Genomic DNA, 27,803 nt, shown 5'->3' on the forward strand with positions numbered 1-27,803 from the left:
CATAAGCTTTGGGGAGGGAGGTGAGGACTTACCTGCCACAGGATCCCTAACCTCTGATCTTCTCTTATTGTCACAACATTTAAGGGGCTGATCATGTTCAGTTGCTGTTCAATGGTTACTGAATAATATTTTCAGTGGTCAGTTCAGCCATTGTAATAGCAATAATTATTATCACTAGTTAAATTCCCTCTTGCTGGAAGTGGTCATTGCTTGATTCTTGTTAGCACAAATTCTAGCACAGTAGTCCTGATGTGATTTGCTTACCAAATTTTCCAAGAGGAAATATCCATCATTTTGTAGCAGGATGTTACAACAGTAAAAGCATTATCTTTATTCCAGCATCTGGTCGACAACTTGCCAGAAATTGCTTTAACCACCTTTGAATAGAGCACACAACACTGTTTTAGCATTTAAGTAGAAAGTGCATTGGATATGCACTAAACAATAGTTAAAGCTCAACATAGGCTATTTGTGATCTTAGATAACAAGGCGTAGAGCTAGATGAACACAGCAGGACAAGCAGCATCAGGGGAGCAGGAAAACTTCAGAAATAGGAGAGGGGAATTCTGAATAAAACAGGGAGGGGGTAGGAGGCGGATAAAAGATGAATAAAGGAGAAGTTTGGTGGAGAGGAGACAAACAGGTGAAGGAGGCAGGGTTGGAGCCAGTAAAGGTGAGTGGTGGGGAATTAGGAAGGCGATGGGTCAGTCCAGGGAAGACAGACAGGTCAAGGAAGCGCGATGAGGCTAGTAGGCAGGAGATGGGGGTGGGCTTGAGGTGGTAGGAGTGGTTAGGTGGAAGAACAGGTTAGGGAGGCAGGTACGAGCTGGGCTGATTTTGGGATGTGGTCGGGAGGGGTGAGATTTTGAAGCTTGTGAAGTCCACATTGATACCATTGGGCTGCAGGGTTCCCAAGCGAAATAGGAGATGTTGTTCCTGCAACCGTTGGGTGGCATCATTGTGGCACTGCAGGAGGCCCAGGATGGACATGTCGTTCAAGGAGTGGGAGGGGGAGATGAACTGGTTCATGACCGGGAGGTTTCTGATCTTGTAATTTCATTGGAGATTTGGTATTCATTGGGAGCGTAAAGTTGTAATCATGGGCATGGTCTCCCAATTTCAGCAAATATTGGATTTGGGTCTCTAAGAATAAAAATAATCCCAAGCAGCTAAGAAGTATAGGGAAGTACAATGATTGCTCAGCTAAAACATGTGGATAAGTAACAACTTGGCTGGAGTTATGGATTTTATGAAAGGAGGATAGGGAATTTATGCCATTCATTCCAAAGCAGACCACCATTTTCCAAGATAAATTCACTGTGATCAAATTGCATGAAGGATGTAAACTTCTTAACACGCTCTATGAAAAAAAAGCTAGAATTTAAAGCAAGAATTATTTATTAACATTTGAAAAAATTACACTCCAGTCAGATGAAAATCTCAACATTTTAAAAATAAAACAAATAACCTGATAAATCCCACTAAGAACAATGTTAAAGTGCATCACGAAATACAGATTGACATGAGGAGAACTTTGTCTATCATAATCTGATAGAAGGGCAACATCTCTTCAACCCATACATTGTTAATTTGACACTTCAAATCTATGCTCCCTCTCTACCTGATTACTGCACAAGTTTTGTACAGTGTTGGTAGATTCTGCTCCCCAAAACTGACTCATTAGCAAAAAATGGCTCCATGATTTCAGCTTAATCTCAATTAAGGCAAAATTTAAGACAAGCTTCATTGGCATCTGGAGAAAGATTTAAATGGCAGTTTAAGTATTTGACATTCTCAATCTTCCATTAGCCACAAAATGATAGGATTTGAAGTGGTGTTCATGATTGTGTGTATAACTGTTAATCTCATGCAGTCATGATCCAAAGAGCTGATGAGGTGATTCTTTGCAAAATGACAAACACAGTCACCTTAGCTAGTTTGCATTTACTCCATTATGAGCGTTTTCAGAGCAGAACTGATGGAATCTTGGGAACCAGATATTATCTCTGCTGAGAATGCTACATAATGCAGGAATGCACATTGACAAATAAAACGTTTTCAAAGCTGAATGCGAGAAAAGGTTATACAATCATAGACATTGATTTTATTGTACTACTACATTGGCTAAGAATATTAAGTGCAAAGGACTTGTGAATTGTAAAGAACAGTGTAAACATCTGGGGGCAAAGCAAGAGCCTTGCATCTTGTTTATTCTAGACAGTGATATTCTGACAGAGTTCTGAGATTGATACCAACTGATCAGTTTTAAGGTGCCTCAAACTGCTGGAAAAAGTCAAGACACCACTTAGTGCATTCTAAGAACAGATTTTCAAAAGAAGAATACATAGCTGCTTGGCAGTACAGAAAAAGAGTTTATACTTAAATGTCTGCAATAAATATACAGTAAATACACCAATTGGGAATTTAGCTGTTTTTTGAGATGAAGCATTATTGATATAGAATTTACCTAAACCACCAGTTTGGCAAACAGAATTGGGATGCATGCAACAGCTGAGATGCATGAGCAGTAACCAAACCATACGTTTAATTCTGATCACCATGTCAAAAGTACAGTACTGATCGAGCAGGTAAAGCACTTCATTAATTTCTAAATACCCACGATTTATTAAGAACACCTGAAGAGGAGTAAGTCAGTGAATCCCTTTTAACCTGTTCCAGTGAAATCAAAGGCTAATCTACGACCTAACTCCATGTATCCACAAATTCCCTGTATCCTATTCTTAACAAACATCAATTCAGACTTAAATTTAACAATTGACCTTATATTCATTTGTAAGTAAGAATTCCAAACCTCGATCATGGCATGGGGAAATGTTTCTTAACTTCACCTGCAAGCCAGGGGCAGCCCAGTGGCTCAGCCTCACAGTGCTGGGGACGCAGGTTTGATTCCACCCTCAAGTGACTGTGTGGAGTCTGCACATTCTCCCCATGTCCACATGGGTTTCCTCCGGATGCTTGGTTTTCCTCAGTCAGTCCAAAGATGTCCAGAGTAGGTGGGCTGGCGATGCTGAATTCTCCATAGTGTCCAGGGATGTTTAGGTTAGACATGGGAAATGCAGGGGAATGGGTCTGGGTGGAATGGTCTTCAGAGGGGCATTGTGGACTTGTTGGGCTGAATGGCCTGTTTCCTTAGGGACTCTATGATATGAACAGTCTAGTTCAAAATTTTAGGCTATGCTCTCCTTGTTGGGGATGTCTCAATCAGCACAACTAGTTTCTGCCAATGAATCTGAACAATTCACCTTATTATTTTGAAAACTTGAATCAAATCTTTAAAGTTTATGGAATATAAATCTAGTTTGTGCGCTTGCAGTGGTCACACAAAACAAAAATTAGAGAACAAAATAAAAGATATGAAAGGAAAACCTATTGCAGAAAATCTATCTTCAGATTTTATGATTGGAAATTTGAATTCTGGTGTGTTTGATGTTATTTCAAGTTAATTTCTCACATGCAATAGTACATTCTTTCACAGCGTTGCAATTCCTGAGGATGTCCACGTGACAACTAGCCGTAGAAACAGTTCACAGGAAACCCATCTAGGTTCTCCTCATTCAAAACAAATTCAGCTGCTTTGTTAGAATTAAAACAAGGCAGCAATAAAGTTGTTAAAAATTCATAGTTTCTGAGTTTTTGTCTTCTTCAGTTGATGAATTAGCCTGTTTCAATGGGATAATTTCAGGCAAGTCCATAAAAGTTAATTGTCCATTAGATGCATTCAATCGTTGATAGGAGTAGTCACTGCGGAATCCAGAACAAACATTTTTTTGACAATATTGAAAAAGGTTTCCTGCTATGCTCAGGATTAAAAGGATGAGAAGGCTGATCAATATGATTATCCAAGTTTTCCTATCAAAACAGAGAGATATCATTTATAATTTTTCCGCTTTCTCAAATACAATACAAATCAATCAACACTAATCTGCAACAAGTAATACTGACTATGCTACTTATTTGCATGGGTTAAAGGAAACATTTTCATATAGATGGCCTTCGGCTGTTTGAAAGAATTCTTAAAAACAAGGCACTTTGAATCAAACCACAAAAGGTAAATAAATCTTTTAAAAGCTCTAAAACAGTTTAACATTCAGATCACTCAATGGCAACTTCAGTCATTAAAAGGACAGCTCTTGGCAGTCCTCTTGAAAAATATAGTTTCTAACATCAGTGACTAAAAGTTTCTTATTGAGATAAGATGAAAGCACTCAAATGAAAATGGGCGATTTAGTTAACTTAAAAGTCTTGGGCTAGGATTTGTACCACTGATACTGAGGTTGACATGAGATCTGACCAACAATTTCTCCGCATTTGAAGATAATATCCTAAACAAAAGAATGACAGAGATAATTAGCCACTCATATAGTAAACAAAATCTGTTCTGCTAACTGCAAAGGGAAGCAAAGTCATCAGGCAAAGAGGAAAAATCAGAGCATTGCTGAAATGGTATTTGAAGCTTCCTGGAACAATCTAAGGGTTACTGAACAACCAAGATATGATGCAGCTTATCACAAAGATAGATGAGCCAAGAACAGTACCTTACACCAATCTGCAAAGTTACTTACATTTTTATTAGCACAATTTTGTCATCAGTCATCAAAATGGACTAACAAACCATTTTAATGGGGGAGGACCCCATGCTCCATCTTTTGATAGTATAGAAGCAGGTCATGACAATTCAATTCCAAATTTGTTCTATTTGTAAATAACAGTGGAGACAGGGGGTGTTTAGCAGAATGGCTCCAAGGTCAATGGGCTCACTTCAGATGTGTCCTTTTCAGGCTGGACATAATTTTATCCATTTACACAAAATTAGCCCAAAATAATATTGAAGAATCTTGCTTATAGCAGTGACTGATGATCTACATTTGTAACCAGAACAGACAATAATTTTAATTTCGGATTTCCAGCATCTACACTATTTTGCTTGCAACTTTACTGTCAGATCTATCATACTAATCTCAATGGCAAATTTACCCCTTCTGGTCCTGGCTCATTGAGATACAAATTTTTCCTATAGCATTTAAGTTAATCTCGTTAGCTAATGCATTGATTTTGTTATTGCTACAGATTCAAATCTGCATATTATGAGTTACACAAGACAAAAATATACAAACTCTTGAACTAAGTGTTCATCCTCTTCATGCTGGTTCTTCCACATTTCAGACAACTGTGATATGTGGCACTGATGCACTGTAGAACAAACAATACATTTTGCTTTCAGAACACGGTCTAGATTTAAACTGATATTTAAAGACTCCAAATTATTAGAACATAGAACAATACAGCACAGAACAGGCTGTTCGACCCTCAATGTTGCGCCGACCTGTGAACTATTCTAAGGCCGTCCCCCATACTATCCCATCATCATCCACATGCTTATCCAAGGACTGTTTAAATGGCCCTAATGTGGCTGAATTAACTACATTGGCAGGCAGGGCATTCAACGCCCTTATCACTCTGAGTAAAGAACCTGCCTCTGACATTTGTCTTAAATTCATCACCCCTCAATTTGTAGCCATGCCCCTTGTACAAGCTGAAGTCATCATCATCGGAAAAAGACTCTCATTGGCCACCCTATCTAATCCTCTGATCATCTTGTATGTCTCTATTAAATCCCCTCTTAGCTTCCTTCTCTCCAATGAGAACAGACCCAAGTCCCTCAGCCTTTCTTCACAGGGCCTGCACTCCAGACCAGGCAACATCCTGGTAAATCTCCTCTGCACCTTTTCAAATGCTTCCACATCCTTCCTGTAGTGGGGCGACCAGAACTGCACGCAATATTCCAAATGAGGCCGCACTAGCGTTTTGTACAGTAGCAGCATGACATCACAGCTCCAGAACTTAATCCCTCCACCAATAAAACCTAACACACCGTAAGCCGCCTTAACAGCACTATCAACAAAATCAACTTATGAAAAAGTATAACATTGTAATATATTACAATCAATCAGTAATGTTTGTATTCTAAAGCATTTACATCTACAGATAGTTTCCAAAATTTGTTCCAATTGTCAGTTTGCTCTAGTATCAACATGTTCTACTGGTAATTCTTGTGCACAGATTTATAATCGAAACTAAGTAAATTTGTCAAAGTGTATGTATACATTTTCTCAATGGTGGCATTATATTACTTGAGTTTTGCACTGTATTAAAAGTTAGGAAGCTGGCAAATATCTCAACCGCAAATATCTGTTATCATCGGTCGTGTACAAGTATTATGAAACTTAGATGTTACAAAAACTCAGGGGTTAACTGTGTCATTTTAAAAATGAGAATAAATATACACAGTGGTTCAATTATTGAGAGAAGCATAAGCCCTTTCTTTAATTTTACTTCAACAGTTAACCAGCATTTTTATACAAGTGTTTACTCTCTGCAGGCAGTGTCAGCAAATTTAAATCAGCAGATAATCTGCCCGTCAACAGATACTGAGCCCCTTCACCCTGCGATGATTAACATTTTTTAACCGAAAGGCTTGACAAAACCTTAGCAGTGAATAATAAAAGTTCACATAATGATGATTTAAAGTGCACTTCAAGAAGTTGCTCGCCCTATTTTATGATCTTCATCCTTTCATTTTAAACAGAAAATTTATACTTAAAAGTTTTAATCAAGGAACTACCTGTCAATGGCCATTAAGATGGAGGTCACATTGATTTGATTAACTAAAGTAAGTTTCGGGGTTGGAGTATCTGCACTGTGCATTATTTTACAAAGTGAACAGCAGCATTTAAAACATGCTAATGATAGAATTCTACTCAACTTCTCAAAAACAAAAGCTTGCTTTCTTGTCCATCAAAACTGTTTGAAGTATTTTCAAAAAAAACCTTGCACACTGGACCTTGTGACATTGTGCCTCACTGTAAATGGGAAATTTTGAAACATTGTGGGTAAGAGCAACAGCTCATGTCTACATGTCAAGATCTTATGAACAAATGAATTGGCATACAAGACAAAAGAAACCACATCCTTTCAAATCTGATCTACTGTGCAACTCAACCTAAGGTGATACATATTCTAACTCCACCTCAGCATTCTGGATCCCTCAACATGTATTTGTACAATACCTTTAAAATAATAAGTCAGTCACAAGGCACGGAAACAGACGCATCGGCCCAACTTGTCCATGTCGACTGAGTATCCCAAATTAAACCAGTCCCACTTGGCTGTGTCTGGCCCCTATACCTCTAAATCTTTCCTACTTATACTTTATTTTTCTACTTTATACTAACAGGGACTGTAATATTTAAGTTTTAAAATTTGTTTGTTTATTTTTCCACTTTGTACCTCAGATCTGGGCAATAAATGCTGTCCAAGCCAGTGATGCCACTTTCCACAAATGAGTTAAATAAAAGGACTTGGAGGTGCTAAGGTAGCTTAGTAGTAATATTACTTATGAGTAATCCTGAAGCTCAACGATCTGGAAACATGTTCAAATACTACCACGGTACTTGGGAATTCAAATTAAATTCATATCTGGATGTATAATACTTATTAGATAATGAAAAAGATGTTCATGAGGCTATGAAGGTGGATAGGAGAGAACCTGGAAGAACCAATGAGCACCAGGCTTGAGGAGGTAAACATTTTGATGAACTTTGGCCTAGTGCTGAGGAAGGAAGAAATTCAGAGACAGCTATCCTGGTGCTGACAGCCCTGTCTTGACAGAATCAGAAATGGAAACACAAATGCTTTGACAGAACCTTGGATGTTCAGAAGAAAATAGTAATAATGTTTTGAATACCTCTATGTAAGGTGTTATTAAACTCGGAGTCCTGTGTAATGTTACAACTTCCAGTCACTGGATGGCAGGAGCAAATCTTTGGACAATGACATGCTTGTTGACACCTCACTCCATACCACCCCATGGGACACACTGTTGAGAATGAAATAAAATTTAGAATGTCAATATATTTGCACATAAAGACACTTCATTTTTTTCCTGCATCAGTAATTACAACTTATCCTCAATGTCAGTGAAATGAAAAAGAGGATTCAACAAATTACTATACTGCTGATAACAAATTTTGTAAATACTTCGTATTTAAAGATTTGTAAGTAAATGCACAAAGCATTCAGAACAAGGGGCCCTTATGGCACAGTGGCAGCATCACTACTGCTGAGCCTTGAGACCCAGGTGGAAGTGCTTACAAACTGATCATATTATTAAAGTTCCAGAACAAGTCATAGATCAGAGTATGGAAAGGCTCAGGCATCTAACTGCAAGAACAGCAGATAAGGGATAACAGTGAGGATGTGCAGTCAATACAGGACTGAGGGCACAGTACTTAAATACATACAGCAAAAGAAACAAGTTAATAGAGCTGGTAGCACAGATTGAAATTGGCAGGTACGATGTTGTGGGCATCAGGACCGGGAACTAAATATCGAAGGATACACATTCTAGCAAAAGGACAGGCAAATGGACAGATTGGGCTGGGTTGCCTTGATGGTAAGAAATGAAAATAAAAATCAATAGCAAGAAATGATATAGGGTCAGAAGGCATAGAATCTGCGTGGGTAGAAAATTGTAAAGGAATAAAGGCCATGATGAAAGTTATGCACAGGCCTATTAGCAGTAGTCAGGGTATGGGGCAGAACATAAATTAGGAGATAGAAAGGACATCTAAGAAAGGCACTACTACAATAATCATAGGGGGACTTCAATATGCAGGTGGACTCAGGGGCAGGGTGATGGGACAAAGGGTGGTGGTGGAGAGAGAAAAAAAAATCAGGGTGCTAACAGATCCCAAGAAAGGGAAATAGTGGCAAGTCTGCTAGGATGTTTCTTTGGAGCAGCTTGTTGTGGAGCCCAGCAGGGAACCAACAATTCTGAATTAGGTGATGGGTAATAAAAGCAGATTCTATATGAAGTTCAGGTGAAGGAATCCCCAGGACAGAGAGCATAATGTGAAAATTCAATCTGCAATTTGAGAGGGAGAAATTGAATCTGATGGCATCATATCTTTAATGACTGTAACAAGTCAGGTGAACTTCAGAACATGAGTTCCCTGATCGAGGTTGTTAACCTGGTCCAATCAGGGAGTCCTGGACGACGGAGAGAAACAGGAGTATCAGAGGTTCTGTTCACTCAGAGCTATCTCTGAGGAAGTTGGACCAGTGTCAAGTACTATGCACATGTAAATAAAGGATGACTTAGTGATGGGATACCGGCCTCTGTGGAGCTATTTCAGCAGCAACAAGAGAACAAAGTATGCTCTTAATGAAATTCACTCACAACAGTCATCTATGTATTGGGGTAAGCGCTTCTGGCATTCATGCTGTTATTTGGAAAGGGTGAAGTGTTCAATCCCGTCTTTGAAAAGTGGGCCCAGTACAGGGAAAGAATGCATCTTTTTCCAGGCAAATGTCATCGGGGCAGATGAAAAGCAACGAGTAATTTTCCTGGAGATAGCAAGAACTGCAGATGCTGGAGTCAGAACACAGCAGGTCAGGCTGCATCAGAGGGGTAGGAAAGTTGACACTTCAGAACTGGGGTGGGGGAAGGGAGCTGGGAATTGAATTAAATGGAGAGAGGAGGGGTGGGACTGGGGGAGGGAAGGGGAGGTGGGATGGTGATAGGTGGATGCAGGTTGCGGGGGGGGGGGGCTATAGTAGGGATTGGTCAGTGCAAAGGGTGGGGCAGATAGGTGAGGATGGGGAGATTTTAAAACTGGTGAATTCTATGTTCAGGCCATTGGGCTATAGGCTCCAGAGGTGGAATATGAGGTGTTGCTCTTTCAGTTTGCTTGTGGCAATCATTGTGACACATGGATGCACGTCAGCAAGGGAGTGGGAGGGACAGTTAAAACAGTTAGCTACCGGAAGGTGTCATTGGTTATCACGTATAGAGTGAAGATGCTCGATGAAACAGTCCCCAAGTCTGTGTTTGGTCTCACTGATGCAGAGGTGACCACATCGGGAGCAATGGATACAGCAGACAAGGTTGGAGGATGTACAGATGAACCCCTGTTGGACATGGAAAGTTTGCTTTGGGCCTTGGGATGCAGGTGGAGGGGCAGGCGTAGCACTTCCTGCGGTTGCAGGGAAAGGTGCCGGGTGTGATGGGGAGCGGATGAGGGTGTCACAGAGTGGTGGTCCCTAAGAAAGGGAGATGGGGTGGGGAGGGAAATATCTCTTTGGTTGTGGGGTCAGATTGTCGGTGACGGAGGATGATATGCTAGATGTGGGAGGTTGGTGGGGTGGTATGAGAGGACCAGGGCATCACTGTCTTTATTTTAGCCCCACTGGAGCATGGGTGAGGTGGTTTGAGGGCAGAAGCGCGGGAAATGCAAGAGATGCCGTTGAGGGCATTTTTGATCACTGGAGGTGGGGGGAGAAGTTGCGGTCCTTCAAATAGGAGGACATCTGGGATGTCTGGGAGTGGAATGCTCCATCTTGGAAGTGGATGTGGCGGAGGCAGAGGAGGAGGAGGAATTGGGAGTATTCAGGAAGTTGAGTGAGAGATGATGTAGGCCAGGTAGACATGGGAGTCAGCAGGTTTGAAATTGACATCAATTTTCAGACGGTTACCAGAGATGGAGACAGAGAGATCCAGGAAAGGGAGGTAGGTATCGCAGATGTTCCAGATGAATTTGAGTTTGGGGTGTAAGATGTTCATAAAAGTTAGTGAACTGTTCAAGCACCCCATGGGTGCATGAGGCAGCAGCGATACAGTCATCAACGTAGCGGAGGTGGTGAGGGATGATGCCTGTGCAACAGCGAAAAAGGGACTGTTCCACGTGTCCTATAAAGAGGCAGGCATAGTTTGGGCCCACATGGGTGCCCACAGCCATCCCCATAGTTTGTAGGGGATGGGAAGAGTGAAAAGGAAAAGTTATTCAGGGTAAGCATAAGTTCTGTTAAGTGGATGAGGGTGTAGGTGGAGGGGGACTGGTTGGGCCTGTGGGACAGGAAGCAGCAGAGGGCTTTTAGGCCATCCACATGGGGGATACAAGTGTATGGGGATTGGATGTCCATGTCAATCTGAGGTGCTGGGGGCCAGAGTATTGGAAGTCTTGGAGACAGAGAGCATGGGTGGCGTCCTGAACATAGGTGGGGAGCTCCTGGACCGGGGGTAAAAGACAGAGTCAAGGTAATTCTCCTGACAGCTTGTGGGCCTGCAGCTATTTTGGTTATTAGGAACCTAACGTTTCTTTAGGCAACACATGCTAAAATCTTTCAAGATTTTACAGATTTACTTCAGGAATATCAAGACCCCAAGCCTCCTGATTCTGAGACGCTATCAGTTTTACTTGACAGATCAAGAACCAGGGGATTTTTGATGAGGTTAAAATGGCTGGCGGTGGCAGATGAGTTTAACCCTTAATTAGTACTAAGAGGCAGTTTGGTATGCAGGATTAAATGAAGTAACCATGCAAAAGAACCTACCAGCTGAAGTCCAACTGGACTCCAGTCATTCCAACTGACTTTGTCATTAGAAAATGCAGCAAGTGGAGGATTTGAGTGACAGAGTATGCCAATGGAAGTAACTACCTATGCCATGCTGACTGAGCTTAGGGGACACCTTGGGGATAATTGCATAGTCTGTTCAGGATATGTCCTGAATGAGGGTGCCACTAAGAGAGCCCACATCAAAACCCCAGCCAATGGTTAATGTTTTCATCAGGAAATGAGCCAGACGACATTGTAGTTATGGATGGGGGCGGGAGTGCAGGAGTGTATGTGGGTGATCAGTCACAAAGCTTGGCATGAACTACGCGTATCTGCAATTGCAGTTAGGTGAGCATTCCCAGAGGTATGCTACAATTAATATCATAAGGATATGTACCAATATACAAGACTGTTAATAAGGATATTAACAGCATGTGCCATTTTTCAGCAAATGATGGACAACGTTTTACAAGGTCTCCCCGAGGTCATCATTTATCTGGATGAACATACTGATAACAGGGAAGACCAATAAAGAGCACCTACAGAACTTGGACACAGTCCTTAGACATTTCTGCTAGGCAGGCATATGCCTTAAAAGGGAAAAAAATGCATGTTCCAGGCACTCCAAGTTACCTACTTGGGCTACAGAGTCGACAAGATCAGGTTACACCCATTGGAAGGTAAAGTGAGGGTGGTCAAAAGTTCCCATGTCCATACCGGAGCTTAGATCTTGCCTTGGATTGGTGAATTACTGTGGAAATTTCATATATAACCTGGTGTCCTTCCTGGCACTCTTACATCTGCTATTGAAAAATAGTCCCCTTGTAAATGGGAACTGAAGCAGCAGCTATCATTGCCTAAGGTGGTGGTACACTATGATCCCAACCAAGGTCCGGTGCTGACATGCCATGTCTTCCCATACCGTATCAGGGTAGTGTTGGCTCACAGATGGCCCAGTGGATAAGAACATGCATGCTGCATGCTTCCTGGATGCCGGCTAATGCAGAGTTCAAATATGCCGAGACAGAGGAAGGAGGCTTGGTGGTCATCTTTGGCATGAGAAAGTTCCACCATTACCTTTACTGACATAAATTCTTAAAAGTAACAGACCACAAACCCCTGCTAGCGGCTACTCAAGTGGAAGATGCCTGTGGGGAGGCACTATTGCCTCTTAATGCCAGGGGCCTGGATTCAATTCCAGCCTTCGGCAACTGTCTGCATGGAATTTGCACATTGTTCCCGTAGCTGTGTGGATTTTCTCCGGGTGCTCTGGTTTCCTTCCACAGTGCAAAGATGTGTAGGTTAGGTGGAGCGGCCACACTAAATTGTCCATTGTGTCCAGGAATGTGTAGGTTCCATGGATTAGCCACAGGTAGTACAGGGTCACAGGTATAAGTTAAGGGGTGAGTATGGGCGGGATACTCCATGGAGAGTTGGTGTGGGCTTGTTGGGCCAAATGGCCGGTTTCCACCCTATAGGAATTCAATGATGCCGTGCCACAGATAGCTTCAGGTCGAATTCCATGGTGGACGAGTACCATCTGAGAGGTATGGGACTAGCAAATGTGTTTACCTTGAGGCGGCTGCCTCCCGTTAACAGATACAGCACTGGTGGTGTTGCCAGTGGAAGAGTCAGCTCTGGCTTTAACCTTTCTTGACACCCTTCCAGTCACTGCTGATAGTATCGGACTGCGGATGTCCTGGCAAAACTAAAGCAGATGGTTGTGATGGAGGAAACAAAAAGGGCCATCACAACGGGAACTGAATCCTTTCTGGACCCGTTGAGACCGGATCAACATACAGCACTGCATTTTATTGTGGGGTGCAAGAGCAAAGCAAAGGTCGCCGCTGCCAGATACAGGCTGAACTCCACCAGGGTTATCCAGGGATATCCTAAACAAAGATGTTGGTAATAAGTTATTTCTGGTGGCCAGGACTGGATGCGCACATAGCCGCGTTGGTGGGTCAGCGCCAGAGTGCCTTCAAGAACAAAATTGCTGTCAGCAGCTCCCCCATATTCGTGGGAATGGCCAGATAAACCCTGGATTCAGTCACACATCGACTATGCCAGCCCTTCCATGGGCTCAACATTTTTAGTCATTGTGGACACCCACTCAAAGTGGCTGGACAAACTTTATTCATCGAACGCAGGGACGATGATAGAAAAGCTAAAGCATCTTTTAAAATACACTGTCCCCCGAAAGCATTGGTCAGAGACAACAGGTCAGCATTCACGAGTAGGAATGATCAGTATTTCCTAAAGTCAAATGACATTTGGCATACAAAGATAGCTCTGTATAACCCACTGTTCAATGGTTCAGTAGAAGACAGCAGGGTTCAATTTTTTTTTGAGAGAGAGAGATGTGGGCACTAACTGTCAGCTGGGCTAACAGTTATTGCCCATCCTCAATTGCCCTTGACAGTGGTTTTCAAGTCTCATTTCAGAGGGCAGTTAAGAGCCAACCACATTGCTCTGGGTCTGAAGTCACATGGTAGGCCACACCAGATAAGGATTACAGATTTCCTGACCTCAAGGATATGACTGAACCAATTGGGTTTTATGACAAATAACAAGATTACATGGTGACTATTAGGCTAGCTTTTAATATCTGAGTTTTATCGTATTAAAATTTCATCGTCTGCCATGCTGAGATATGAATCTTGACTGAGAGCATTAGCATGGCGATCCAAATTATTTGCGATATTACTACTATACTAATGGCCTCCCCTATTAGTGTACTTTAAATTTCACTATCCACTGGCAGCAAATTATATAACTGTACAACTTTCTTACCTAAGCCATTTACTTTCAGTTAAGCAACATCTCAAATTCCAATCCAAACTGAGTATAAACTTAAAGCTCATGACTCTTTCAAATTTGTCTACTTCAATTCATATTTCGTGAACTTCATTTGTAAATTGTGTTAATTTTAACTGGAACAGAAATTATTAAAATTGCAAGCTATGTCTTAAACAATTATTGCTAACAGAAACTGGGATCGAAGTTGTTTTCCATCAAACTGAAATTGAAATTCTACCATGTTGAGATCACTAATTCCTGGACGATCCCCAATTCAGAGATCTTTTATGAATAGCACCTCACTATATGCTAACAGATCTAAAATAGCCTGTTCACAAATAGGTTGTACAGCAGTGCTCTATGCAACAATCCCTGATGCGCTCTACAAATTCATTTTTCACATTAGCCTTGCCCATCAGATCTGTCCAGTCAAGTCAATGATGACAATTATATTTTGGGTTGGATTATGGTGAATAACCATGTGGTTAAGATGTTGATTACTAGAGTTTTAATTGTAAGGAATGTATTTCTAAATTGATAGCAGGATTCCTGTAGTTGCATAGAATTTTATTTGCAATTCTATAAAATCACCTTGTTCACAGAAGTCTCCATGATAACCAGACGGACAGGTACAAGTACCATGTATAGGATCACAAACCCCACCATTTATGCAGTGACATTTTTGGCTACAACCATATCCGTAGAATTGATCAGGGCATACTGTTGAGAAAAGAAATCAACAAATGTGCTAGAAGTTCAATGAATAGTATTAGTGGAATATGCAACATATCAAACACGAACTATATTTTGATATCTTTCAGTACAAGGAACAAATTGGAAAAAGTTTTAGTAATACATTAATGTGAATGAACTTAAACTAGCTCATTGGTGCAATGTTTTAAGAATCACATGCTGTGGTTCATTATGTTTTGATACAAGATTTCCAGCATGCAATTGTCAAGTACTAGCAATTTAGCCTTCTAAACAAATCACATTCAGTCTCAATTGTACTCACATTTACTGTCTGATTTTTGCTTCTACTTCTTTGGGTTTAGAGGTTTAGACAATCGTTTCAGAGTTTCAAGATAGCTCCTTGGTAGCTACCAGGGGTATTTCTATTTTGTATCTCTCGCTGTAACCATCTGTTGACATTTCCCACCCCAAATCCTCAACAAATGTTTAAGTTTCGGAGATTTAACCACGATTGCGTTTAAGCCCCAACTTTCAAGGTAACTATTAGCTTAAAAAGGCATGCTAGTAGTTCAAACCCAGTACCTAATCTTATCCTCAGTGTTCTGGAAGATCTGGACTTGAATTTTTTTCTCAAGCTTGCTTCAAATTTGTGGACATGAAGGGAATAAGACCATGTTTCGATGCTGAACTACACTGGAATAAACAATAACTCCACAGCTGTCTCTAAGCTGTTTTTCTTTGTTGTCAATTGTGGAGAAAATCAAGATTGATCTGGATCCAGATTAGACTAAAAACTTGGCTTCGAGTGTCTGGACCTTCCTTGACATAGAACAGAACAGCACAGCACAGTAGAGGCCCTTTGGCCCACGATGTTGTGCCGAACGTTTACCCTGAAATACACTTCTGCTTTAGTCTACTTTGGCTATACCCTAATGTCCAACTTCTTTCTTTGACCTGCTGATCTTTGGTAAGATTTAAATAAAGTTTTTGCTTGTATCTCTTTCCCACTGCTGAGACTTGGAGACCTTGATTTACATTTAGTCTATGCCTAACGATTCTAATCGTTTTCAATTTCAGTCTGTTCCCTACTAGAAAATTACAGCAGGGCTGAAAACAAAACAGTCCCTGGTTCACTGTCAAAGAAAACACTTCCAAGAATGCATCTTATACTATACCCTCAAACAGGTTCTTGATTCAACTCTTAATCCACCTTAACATGGAATTTCTTAATGTTCTATTCCATGGCCATCCTACCAAAACCGCCTTTTCCCCATAAACTTCTGACTAACAATGAACTTCTTAAAACTTCTATTTCCTACATTCTGTTTATCAATTGGGTTGTAATGATACCATTTACACAAAAATTAATGTAGTTTACGTTTTGAGTCCACTACCATGACAAACTGGTTGCTGCTCTACATTCATCTTTTCTCTTTTCTAAAAAAATACTTATTTTCTTTCATCATCTTAGACGTCTCTTTTCCATCATCATTATGCCTCCTTTTATTACTCTCGGTTACTTTGCCGCTTCACTTCCTTTACCTAACCCTTCAATGTTTCTGGGCCATATTACTTTCTTCCTGCCTCCTTAGGCTTATTTTTCTCTTAGGTATCCATTCCAGCACTCACTGCAAGCAGTGATCCACTATTAAAACCAGTTTTGAGGGTCAGATCTGAAACATAGACTCAGATTTCTCTCCACAGATGCTGCCCAGGCCTGCTGAGCTTTTCCAGCAATCTCCGTTTCAGATTTACAGCAATGCAGTTCTTTCGGTTTTCACTCACAAAACCCCTGCCTAGCAAGTCTGCCAGCAGCTAATCTTGCTAATCATCTTTCTGTGCAACTCACCTCCTTCACTACCAACCCTGTAAGTACTGTCAGGTCAACTTATCAGAATGTCCAATCCCTTGTGAACAAGACAATTTTGCCATCCATTAATTTATTATAGATAATTTCATTATTTAAGGATTAGAACATTTTTCTTACATGAAGTTTCTTCACTAAGGTACAGCTTCCATCACTTGTTCAAGACTAAACCAGTGGTAGTGTGATTCTCATCAACAGGGTGCACCTTGGCTTGAACCGCTCTCTTTGGTCTTCTAGAAATGTCTTCGCTTTTGAGCATCTTGGCGTATCACACCACTCTCACTGCTTTCAATGTACTCATTTTCCACTGTCCTTTCAAGTGTGCTAAGGTTCTTATCAAGTTACCTCTACAACTTTTCGCCCTTCTCTACACTAATGAGCTTATTGTTTGGTGATTTTAACCCCCATCTCAACTCATCACGTTCTTTCCCCTTTACATCTCTCCGTCAACTTCACTCACCGTCACCCCTTTGTTCTAGACATCTTGTGGACTCTCTACTCTCATTCTATCAATCATAGGTATGGCCAACTGATCAAAACTCTGCACTTTTATCCTCCTTTCATACTTCAAATCTACTTTCTTCTGTTATCCACCCCTGAAAAAGTTCTAATTCACCTACAATAGCTATTTCAAAATGTCAACTCATTTTTGGCCCTCTATTTTCTAAAATTTATGCAGCTATTAATATAGCTAAATCCTCACATTCACCTTTGATGCCCTAGACCCCAGTAATTCAACTTCAGTTAATTACCCAAATGAAATTCACATTGGACATAAGTTGTTCACTAAAATTACACATGAAATGAAATGAATAGTAACAAGATTGAAAACCCATGAGGAATCTAGCATTAGTTAAAAAATATTTTTAATGCATTGAAAGGGTTTACAGTGATCAGAGTCCCATCATGAGTGAATATCCTTAATCCTTTATCAAGCTTTTGTGAGGAGTTCTTGAAGGAAACAAAACTATTAGTCTCTCTTCAACCTGGATTCCGCAATATGGCCATCATCTCATCTTCCAAGTCCAAGGCTCATGGAAACCAACAACCTGTTCAGCCATCCACTGCGAGATCTCGGTGAACCACAAAGCACTAGTGGGCACTGCTAACTATTCAAAAATCACCCTGGAATGTAAAAATAACCCATACCTTCTTTTCTCCAGAACAGACAATCTTTTTCAACATACAAATCAAGAACAGAAACTGGCCATTCAGCCTTCAAGCTTGCTGTGTTACTAATTAAGATAATGGCTTATTTGTTTCTGTTCACATTTCACATTCATGCATCCCCTTTCATTTTAAGCCCTGTGCATAAAAACAGTCTGCTTACCTCCACCTTAAAAGTATTTCATGACCCTGTCTCCACCACCTGCGGTAGAGAGTTCCAAAATTGAAAACGCTCAGAAATTTTCTTCCTCCTCTTCTCTGTTCTAAAAGGATGATTTCTAATATTAAGTGTCCCTTAGTTCTAGACACATCTACTAGAGTAAATATCCTTTTCACGTCCACCCAGTCAAGACCACTTAGGATGTTCTAATCTTCAATAAAACCATCCCTGTGTTATAAACTCTAGTGCCTCAATATACAATTCTCTCTAAACTGCAAATGCATTGAATGATAACATGCATTTTAATGCAACTCATGATACTTTTCCAGATTCTAACTTTAAAAAAAAAACAGAACTTCAAAATAAATATTAGAGTAAGAAAATGAAATTTACCATGTCCAGAATATTAAATGAGAAAAATAAAGATATGCTCACCATCACTACAATTGAGTCCCATCCACCCAGCATCACAAAGGCACCCATCTACATGATAAACAGCAAAGCCATGTAAATTACTAGCTTTAAAAAATGTAAATACATCTAACGTGTATCTGGAAAATCTGTTCTTATACTCCAATTTAAATTACAGCCTGTAACATTTATAATAGAACTGTATTGATTTCCAACCTGATAAACAGATTTATAAAATACAATGATGATGAAAACATAATGCAGTGAAAATAGATCACATATCAGATATTACAATGTGCTAGAAGTTAATATCAAAAAAGGAAAATCACAATGACAGCTGTGAAAAGAATTTTTGTGCGTTATTTGTTTGAGGTGGCAATGGTTTACACTCCACAAATAGCGTTGGACATAGTAGCATTGGCTCTAATCTTAAACTACTGTCTTAGGTATTTGGCAGTGAAAGCAGCATTAAGATCATAACTAAAAAGATACCAGTATGAAACAATTATAATAGATTTGTTTAAGATAGATCAATTCAGAAAACCTTGCTGGGGACATGAGAAGAGAGTAACTACAAAAAGAAGTTTCGTAAAGAAAGAGGAAAATACTAATCAGTGAACAGTTTAACATTTTTTAAACACTTAACCTCTGTAGATCTTTAACTGGAACAAAGAAAACTTGAAAAAGCACAGGTGTAAACAAGAAATCATCACAAATTAAGGAAACAAATATAAAATAAAACTTTTTAAAAATCCTGTGTACAATAAAGACTGCAGGGAGAGATTATTTGTGTTGCATATAAAATGAAGAATAAACTGAGACAAATTATGTGATTTATGTTTCACAATCATTTGTCTTAGACTTTTAAATTTTTAAAATCTGGCCCCATTTAGAATACTGTGTCCAATTTTGGGCCCCACAGCTCAGGAAGGACATACTGGCCCTGGAGCGTGTCCACACGGATGATCACTGGAATGGTAGGTTTAACGTACGATGAACGGTTAAGGATCCCAGGATTGTATTCATTACAGTTCAGAAGGTTGAGGGGTGATCTAATAGAAACTTACAAGATAATGTATGGCTTAGAAAGGGTGGACACTGGAAAGTTGTTTCCAGTTGGCAGGGAGACTAGGACCTGTGGGCACAGCCTTAGAATCAGAGGGGATAAATTTAAAACGGAAATGAGGAGACATTTATTCAGCCAGAGAGTGGTGGGCTTGTGGAATTCATTGCCACGGAGTGCAGTGGAGGCCGGGACGTTAGATGTCTTCAAGGCAGAGACTGATAAATTCTTGATCTCACAAGGAATCAAGGGCTACGGGGAGAGTGCAGGGAAGTGGAGTTGAAATGCCCATCAGCCATGATTTAAATGGCAGAGAGGACCCGATGGGCCAAATGGCCTTACTTCCACTCCTATGTCTTATGGCCTTATGGGAAATTTGGTTACAAGTTTGCTTACAAAACTTCCAAATTAAAAAGCTGTGCATTAGGTTTTCATTTTATAAGGTCAAGATTGATCTTTTCTGTTGATTAGGGGGAGCACCTAGGGCTTGGAAAGAAAGCTTTGTAGTTTCAGTTTACAAATTTGCAAAAGGCCTGGCTGAATTTGAATGTACAGAATTATTTTTTTGGTGAGAGTACTCTAATGGGATTCTGTTGGGATGAATGGTATTTTTACCATGTGTTTTCAAATCTTTAAATTTGTGTTTTCAGTAATCCGTTTTATGTATTCTATTTTATCTTCATTTCTTCTGAATAATAAATTCACTTTATTGTAAAACCAAATTCAGAAACATTACATGCTTGTGTTTCAATAACAGTCCACCTCATTAAAATAAAAACAAATCATCCATCAAGCAAAATTTCAGTCTGGGGTTTTGCTTGTCTAGGAGTAAGATCAGTTGGGATTACAATAGAATAATCAATTGTAAAGCACTGATTGGGAGAAGAGATCAGGTGAGAATTAAAATTGTGAATTCTCATAAGGACTTGTTCAATACACAGGATAATCGCTTAAGAGTCAGTCACAGCACAGTTGGTCATACAGCAGTTCAGCTAGTCCCAATTCCTATCCCACCCCTACATTCCTATAAGTTATTTCCCTGAAGCGTTCATCCAATTCCGTTTTGAAATCATGGATCATCCTTTGTTTCCATCACTCTTGTAGATAGTAAATTCCAGGTGATTACCAGTAGATCCACAAAGATGTTTTTTTTTCTCATCCCCATTGTATCTCTTGCTCTAAACCTGAATCTCCTAGTTCTTGAACCGTAAGCTAATGAGAATTCTTTTTAACAAAAATATCAACCATATCAAATCCTGTCATAATCTCCTACACTTGAATAAAATCATCCCCCAATCTACTCTGCTCCAACGAGTGCAACCACAACTTTTCCAACTTTGTAATGAAAATTCCTCATCGCTGGAATGGATAAAGCTCCTCTACATCCTTGCAAGCATCCTCATCTCTCCTGAAGTTTGATGCCTAAAGTAGGATACAACACTCAAGTTACGGCCTCGTCAGAACTTTATAAAGGTTCAACATTACTTTGTTGCTTTTATATTCAGGTAGAGAAAGTCATAATTGCCAAATGTACCAAGTAAATTGTCTCAAGCACTGGTCTTTATTGGACTGTGAAGTATCTGTTCACAGGAGTTGAATTATGAGGAAGAATTTGATTTTTCTAAATTGGTGTTATGATGCACTGAAAATTGAGTTCCTCGATTCAAGAAATTGGACAAGACTCCAATTAGATTCCCCTGAATGTAGTTGCTTGTCACGGCCAGTACACAAAATGTAAATCATTTTTAGCTTCCATAATGGCATTACACTTTCGGTTATAGTCGGTAAACAGGACAGCTGCATTGCAAGGCAGAGTGATGCCAACAATGTATGTTCAATTCCTGCACTGGCTGAGGTCACTGTAAAGGCCTCGCCTTCTCAACTTTACCGAGGTGTGGTGATTCTCAGATTAAACTCACTGCTGGTCATGTCTCTCTAAGGAAGGAGCAGTCCTATGGTCTTCTAAGGCTATGGAATATCTTTGGTTAACTAAGCACTAATGTCATAGTTAACCACTCAGAACAAAATCCAGATATTAGCCTTTGAACTACAACTAAAGTGGGAGAATATCATCACAGTTACAAGTTGTTTATTGCTTCCTAATACCACATTCTTAGTTAAGTTGACCATGGGTGTCAGCTTTGGGCCAGCAAGTAACCACCTTATTCTTGAATTTCAAGATTTTGCTTTTAATTCCTGTTTTTAGAAATTAAGCACAAAAATAAGGCTGATCTTTGCAGAGCCGAAGAAATGCTGTCCACTGGCTAAGGTGTTGAACCGACGCCCTACCTGATCTCCAATGCTTGCAAAAGATTCTATTGCACTATTACAACTACAAGGGAGCTTATTCCTTGTGTCCTGAACAATACTTACCTCTCAATCTTAAAACCAATCTTGCCATTAACAGATGCAATTTGAGAGCAACTTGTAACTTGGTTGCTGTGACTACATAACAACAGTGACTATACCTTTGATCGTGCTTCATTGGCTAGAATGTGCATTGTGAAGTCTCATGGTAATGAAAAGCATTTTCTACTTGCAATTGTTTCTGTTTATCAATTTAGTTAACAAAAATATAAATCAACACGTACGCTCAGAACAGATTCCATGTTGAGAACAATTTGAGGGCCCACAGTTGAGGTGGTCACAAGCTGGGCCAGACCAAAAGCCTGTACAGTAACAATCTCCAAGTAAACAATCGCCATGGCCACTGCAGTCTGGAGGTGCACATTCAGGTTCATGAACACACACGACTGTGGAAACAGACCGAGGGCAGCGCCACATCGGGTCAGGTGAACTGTTGAAGAAAATAATTGATTTGGGAGATGACTGTAACTAATTGACAGAAACAAGACATTAATATTTGCTGTTTAATTTAGGTTTTCATAAACTGATTAAACTATAATGATGTTTAGAGTTCACAATTTAGAAAACTTGAGTAGATGTCTTGCTTGAAGATTACCTTCTATTTCACACTTGTACTTACCTATCTGGTATATTGAAATTCTGCCTCCTGTTTTGATACCTCTCTCTCTCTCTCACAATATCTATGACTAATGATTTACAAACATATGGTGTCCTCCATGTTATAAGCAGCAACTTGGCTCCGGCCTGTTCTTTATTAACCGCTCAACAAACCCCAATATAGCTAAACTTTCAATGTTACAGGCCAAAATGAGGTACGAGAAAACAAGATACCCAGCAGGTCTGACAGCATTTATGGGGAAGAGAAACAGAACTAACAATTCAAGGATGATGAGTTGCACTGGACTCAAAACATCACTGTTCCTCTCTCCACAGATGCTGTTATGTCTGAGAGTTTGTTCAGCACTTGATTTTTCCCCAGATTTTCAACATCTGTAGTACTTTGCTTTTAGCCCAAACACCAAATATACTCTTCAATAAAGAAAGGGTATGAGGTAGTCACAAGTCAATCCATCACAAAAGGTAATTCATAAATTTTCATTTCCCTTATTAGATGGCTAGTATGAACCCAACCCTGAACGACATTGTAGATAATTTCACCCTCCACATCATCACCACATCAGGGAGCATGTTAGGCATTTCTTCTACAAGTCCACCATGACTACAGGCATATTTTATGTACTTTGGGTCACATTGTCACACATCTCTACACAGCAACTCTGTAGATCTTGTTTACACAAGACTGGATGCAAGGATCAGAGCCTGAATACTAGGCATCCGGGAGGCCTGAGTGGCAGTGATCAGGAGGCCTTTTTTACAGGTAATTAAAGCAGGCCTTTATAAAATAGGTGACCTTTAAAGTTAGTGTCCTTTATAGTCGACACTTCCTCAAGGCAAAGCAACAGTCAGTCAGGTTGGGATCAGGTATTAGATTTCTTATTTGCCTATGTAAACAGCCTCATGATTGAGACAATGGTTGGCTTTTGCATGTTTTACACAAATGGTAGTTGGGAGTATATGCTGCCCATTTGTCCTGTTCCCAACATAGGCTTCGTACATCTGAAAGCTTCTCTCAAATTTTAGATTATGACATTTAGTTAAAAGAAACAGAAGTCTGGCAAGGAGTATGAATATGATGGACTAATCACTTGTAGGCTTCCTGCTTAATGACAGGGGTTTCCAACCTCTAAAACCCCCCTCTTTCTTTGCTCACCCCCTTCTTCTGTGATTCTAATGCTGATGCACTGTATCATCAGCACCTGCCAACAAAGGAGACCCCATCATGGGAAGAAGGGAAAGGGGTTAAAAACAAAATTGCAGAAAATGAAACGGACACAGTTAGAGGCATTGTCAACTACTGTGGGGTTTCAGGAATGTTTGGTTGAGGTCAAAAGGAAGACATACTGGAAACACTAATGCTTCAGATGACATCGTCAGAATAGATGCAAGAGAGATGGAATGTTTGCAGAGATAAGACGACTCCACAAGGAAAAAGAAAGAAAAAAAAATGAAACTTGGATGTGAAAATTCTGCCCCATTTGGTAGTTTTGTAGATTAGGGAAAGATGTCAGGCTGTGGTTCGCACAGGAGGTTATTCAGCAGGTCCATTTTAAGTGAGTGTAACCTGGCCTCCAGTGTTTTGTGGCAGAGAATTCCACAGGGTCATGCCTTCCTGTTACAATGGGGCTTCCTTTGGAACCAAAAATTATACAAAGACAAATAGTGAATCCAAACAGGAATGCTTTATTGACAATGCTCAAACCTCCACAGTTGGTTTTAGACTAGGCCCAGGCTCCATTCTAGAGTCACCTGACCGACTCTCTTAAAGGGGCAATAACCCCAACTACATAACACTCTCGTTTATTTTAAAACTCTCATTAATAAACACATACATGACTATCAAAAGTATACAAGCATTTTAGCCAACATATATATTTTGTCAGGAATATCTACAAAAGCATGACAACCGTGACACAACACCATCCCTTAAACAAGATGTTCTGTCTGTCTATTACATCAGCATGATTAATCTTTCAGGAGGATAGCTGCTATCTCCCCCCAGCTATGACCAACCTTGGCTCAGAGACACAAGGCTCAGGTGACACCCTTAGTTTTATTTAACTGGCTCAGTATTCTGAAGGACCTCCTGCTGCGGTGAAGTATGGTAATCAGCTGGTCCATGTGTCTTCTCCCAACCAGTTCATCCCTCCTCTCATACCATACATGACAACGATCCTATTTCAGCCACCACCACCGCTGGGATCTATTTTTCCTCAGATGTAGAATTCTCGGCCAAACAGGCCCTCCACTTTGGAATATCCCTAAATCTTGAGATTCCTGCCTTTTTGGCCATCTTTCTTGATTTAGCTCCACCACCCCTCTGATCTCTTCCAGCAGTACTAAGTCAAACATGATTCTCAGCTGGCGGCTCAAGATTAAGGGAGGGCAACGAACACTGGGCTATTGTATCTGCTATATGTTGAGGAACTTAATTAATTCACCATTCTAGCAACTCCTCTCCTTGTGAAGCTTTTAAGGCCTGCTCCAAGGTTTGAACAAATCTCTCCACCCGGATGTTTGCTGCAGGGTGCTAAGGAACCAATCTCATGCTGACTCAATGATTTTCAGGTACTCCTTGAACTCTTGTGCCACAACTGTGGACCGCTGTCACTAATGACTTGTTTGGGGTTCCCATGAGTGAAACGATGACAATGGTGGTGCCTTTCTTATTAATACACAAGATTCACAAGATCCTGTTTTCTCCTCAATCTCCTCCGTTTATACCCGGCCACCAAAATAGCTCCTGGCTATCTCCTTCGTTCACATCATGCCAGGAAGCCCTTTCATAGAATAGAATCCCTACAGTGTGGAAACAGGCCCTTCGACCCAACAATTCCACGCCAACCCTCAGAGCATCCCACCCAGACCCATCCTTGAACACTATGGGCAATTCAGCACGCCACTTCACCTAACCTGCACATTTTTGGATTGTGGGAGGAAACCGGAGCACCAGGAGGAAACCCACGCAGACACCAGATCAGGTATGGACCTGCCATGGTAATTTACAAGTCCCCAGAACCACCTCAGTTGGTACACATACTCTGATCTAGGGGCCTTCATGATAGCCTTCATCTTCTTGAGCATCTTGAGTAGTCCCTCATCATCGATTATATAACACAAATATACCATGGACTCTTCAACAAAAAAAAGAGAAACAAACCTCTCATTTCTCTTTTCACTGCAGGTTGTGCCTCCTGTGATCTTTTTAGGGTTCCTATTTTTCAAATGTTCCTGTTTGAAGAATCCAGTACTCGAAATGTCGTCCGCATAACACTGGACTCCTAGCAACCTGCTTAACATTTGATCCAAGGTCCATTGGAACAAAGCCGACACTGGTAATGCCAAAAGGAAGTCATTTGTAGTGGAAAGTCCCCTGTGTGTGTGTCACTATCAACAGCAGCCGAGACTCCTTTTCAACCCCCATCTGCAAATAGGTCTGCAACAGATCCATTTTTGAAAATTTCTTTCCTCCAGCCAGTCTACTGAATAAGTAAGTGTTGATGGGGGTACTGATCTGCACTCAGGGCTGAGTTAACTGTGAACTTAAAGTCACTATAAATTCTCACTGTGCCATCTGTTTTTAAGGCAAGAACAATGGGAGCAGTTCATTCACTGGTGGTTACTCATTCCAATGCTCCCAGATTCACCAGCCATTATAGTTCCGCCTCCATTTTAGGCCTGATGACATCTAGTACCTACAAGCCTTCAGACTTCAAGGACGAGCCTCTGGCTTCAGCTGTAATTTAATTTCAACTTCTTTCATTTCCTCCAGGGCAACTGTGAAAGCATCTTTGTACTTGTCCAGGATCTCATGAAAATCTGTTTGAATCCATCAGCCTATTAACCACACCCTAATTCAACTAGGAGCATCCACGTAATGCCTTTTATACGTAAAGCGACAGTTCTTCACACTAGCCCTTGACTATATTTTCACCAGTACATAGCCCTTCCACGTACATCCAAAGTATAATCTTGGCAGGCTTCACTGGTAGGGCCTTCAGCTTCTCACTATAGATTGATTCGGGAATCAGGGGCACTGCTGTGTCGATACACATTTCCATTTTCACTTACTTCCCCCTGCTTTGGGAAGAATCAAGAAATGATCGATTTCACCCTGTCCAGACAGTTATGTTTAATCGAGGCTCTTCAGACTCTGGACATTGTTTCATCTGCAGACTCAGCTGACTCCCTGGTAGGTGGCACGTACTTTATGCCTTGTCTCCATTTTCGTTTTTTTTTCTGACTGTCCTTCTTGGTTTGGGTCGTACCTAGCAATTTTGGGCAATATGAACCACTCACTTACAGCTACAGCACTGGGCTTTGAATCCAACATGATGACTCCTTGTGGCCACTGATCATATCGGCAGCATTTTATAGTTGTTATTGCATTCTGTCAAGTTTCCAGTACTTGATGAATCTGGGCAGCATCAACTAACTGAGTTGCTTTGATGGTGGCCAACTCCATTGAGGTAGTAATTTTGAAAGGTGCCTTGAAATCCAGGACTCTCTGTGAAGGATGGTGTTGTCTTGGAAGCCACTATCCAAATGGTCCTTTAAGACATCTTGTACAAACCTTCTGAATTCACAGCCTTCCACTAACCACTTTAAGGCAGCCATAAATTGGGCAATGGACTCTTCTTCATGCTGCACCAGTTTGTAAAAATGGAAATGTTCCACAATCATTTGTGGCGTGTGTGCAAAATAATTTCCTAACACTTTGCATAGCTCAGGAAATGTCTTCTCCATGGGCTACTCTGGCTATACAACACTCCTCAGAATCACAAAGATCTTGCTACTAAGGTTACTCCTAAGTAGCGTGATGTTCTCAGCCACTTTGTTCACCTTTCAGAATGAAGTAAAGCATTCCATATATAAAATCCAATCTTCTGACTCTTCAGACAGTCAAAATGCCCCTACACTGGCTCACCATTTTGTATTCCTGCTGGCAGGAAATTTTCCCACCACTTGAGTCTAGTAGCCATTCGCAGCTTGAAGGGCATCAATGAGTGGTCTCTGCGTCAAATGCTACTTCACAGGCTGTACTAGTGTACTGTTCTTCCCTGGTGTCGCTCAGAGCCCAGGTCACCTTGTCACTGCTCTCTGTGACAATCTCAGTAGCTCTCTTCTCTTTTGTACACTCTTCTTTAGGCAAAGGCTCGAGACTCCTCACAACTGTTGTTTTTGACCCCCTCTCAGATGAGTGCCTTCTTTCCTGGCATCAACCGCTCTTCATAACATTATCT

The 27,803-nt window shown here is 40.6% G+C and overlaps 1 protein-coding gene across 4 annotated transcripts in view; it reads right to left on the minus strand.

Annotated features, from left to right (window-relative positions):
- Positions 1 to 1,425: 1,425 nt before the first annotated feature.
- nagpa (N-acetylglucosamine-1-phosphodiester alpha-N-acetylglucosaminidase) overlaps positions 1,426 to 27,803 on the minus strand; it is a 53,335-nt gene continuing 26,957 nt past the window's right edge. For 2 of the 4 annotated variants that reach the window (XM_048528908.2, XM_048528911.2), the window contains 6 exons: positions 22,167 to 22,372; positions 18,537 to 18,584; positions 14,806 to 14,934; positions 7,766 to 7,897; positions 5,136 to 5,211; positions 1,426 to 3,870 (listed from right to left, as the gene is read on the minus strand). In XM_048528908.2, coding sequence (XP_048384865.2) covers positions 3,630 to 3,870; positions 5,136 to 5,211; positions 7,766 to 7,897; positions 14,806 to 14,934; positions 18,537 to 18,584; positions 22,167 to 22,372 — 832 coding nt within the window. In that variant the 3' untranslated portion in view covers positions 1,426 to 3,629. The remainder of the gene's footprint in view (positions 3,871 to 5,135; positions 5,212 to 7,765; positions 7,898 to 14,805; positions 14,935 to 18,536; positions 18,585 to 22,166; positions 22,373 to 27,803) is intronic. The other 2 variants (XM_048528909.2, XM_048528910.2) reach the window with 2 other exon arrangements.

Source organism: Stegostoma tigrinum, chromosome 5 (genome assembly GCF_030684315.1).
Source record: "Stegostoma tigrinum isolate sSteTig4 chromosome 5, sSteTig4.hap1, whole genome shotgun sequence".
NCBI classification, from domain to species: domain Eukaryota; kingdom Metazoa; phylum Chordata; class Chondrichthyes; order Orectolobiformes; family Stegostomatidae; genus Stegostoma; species Stegostoma tigrinum.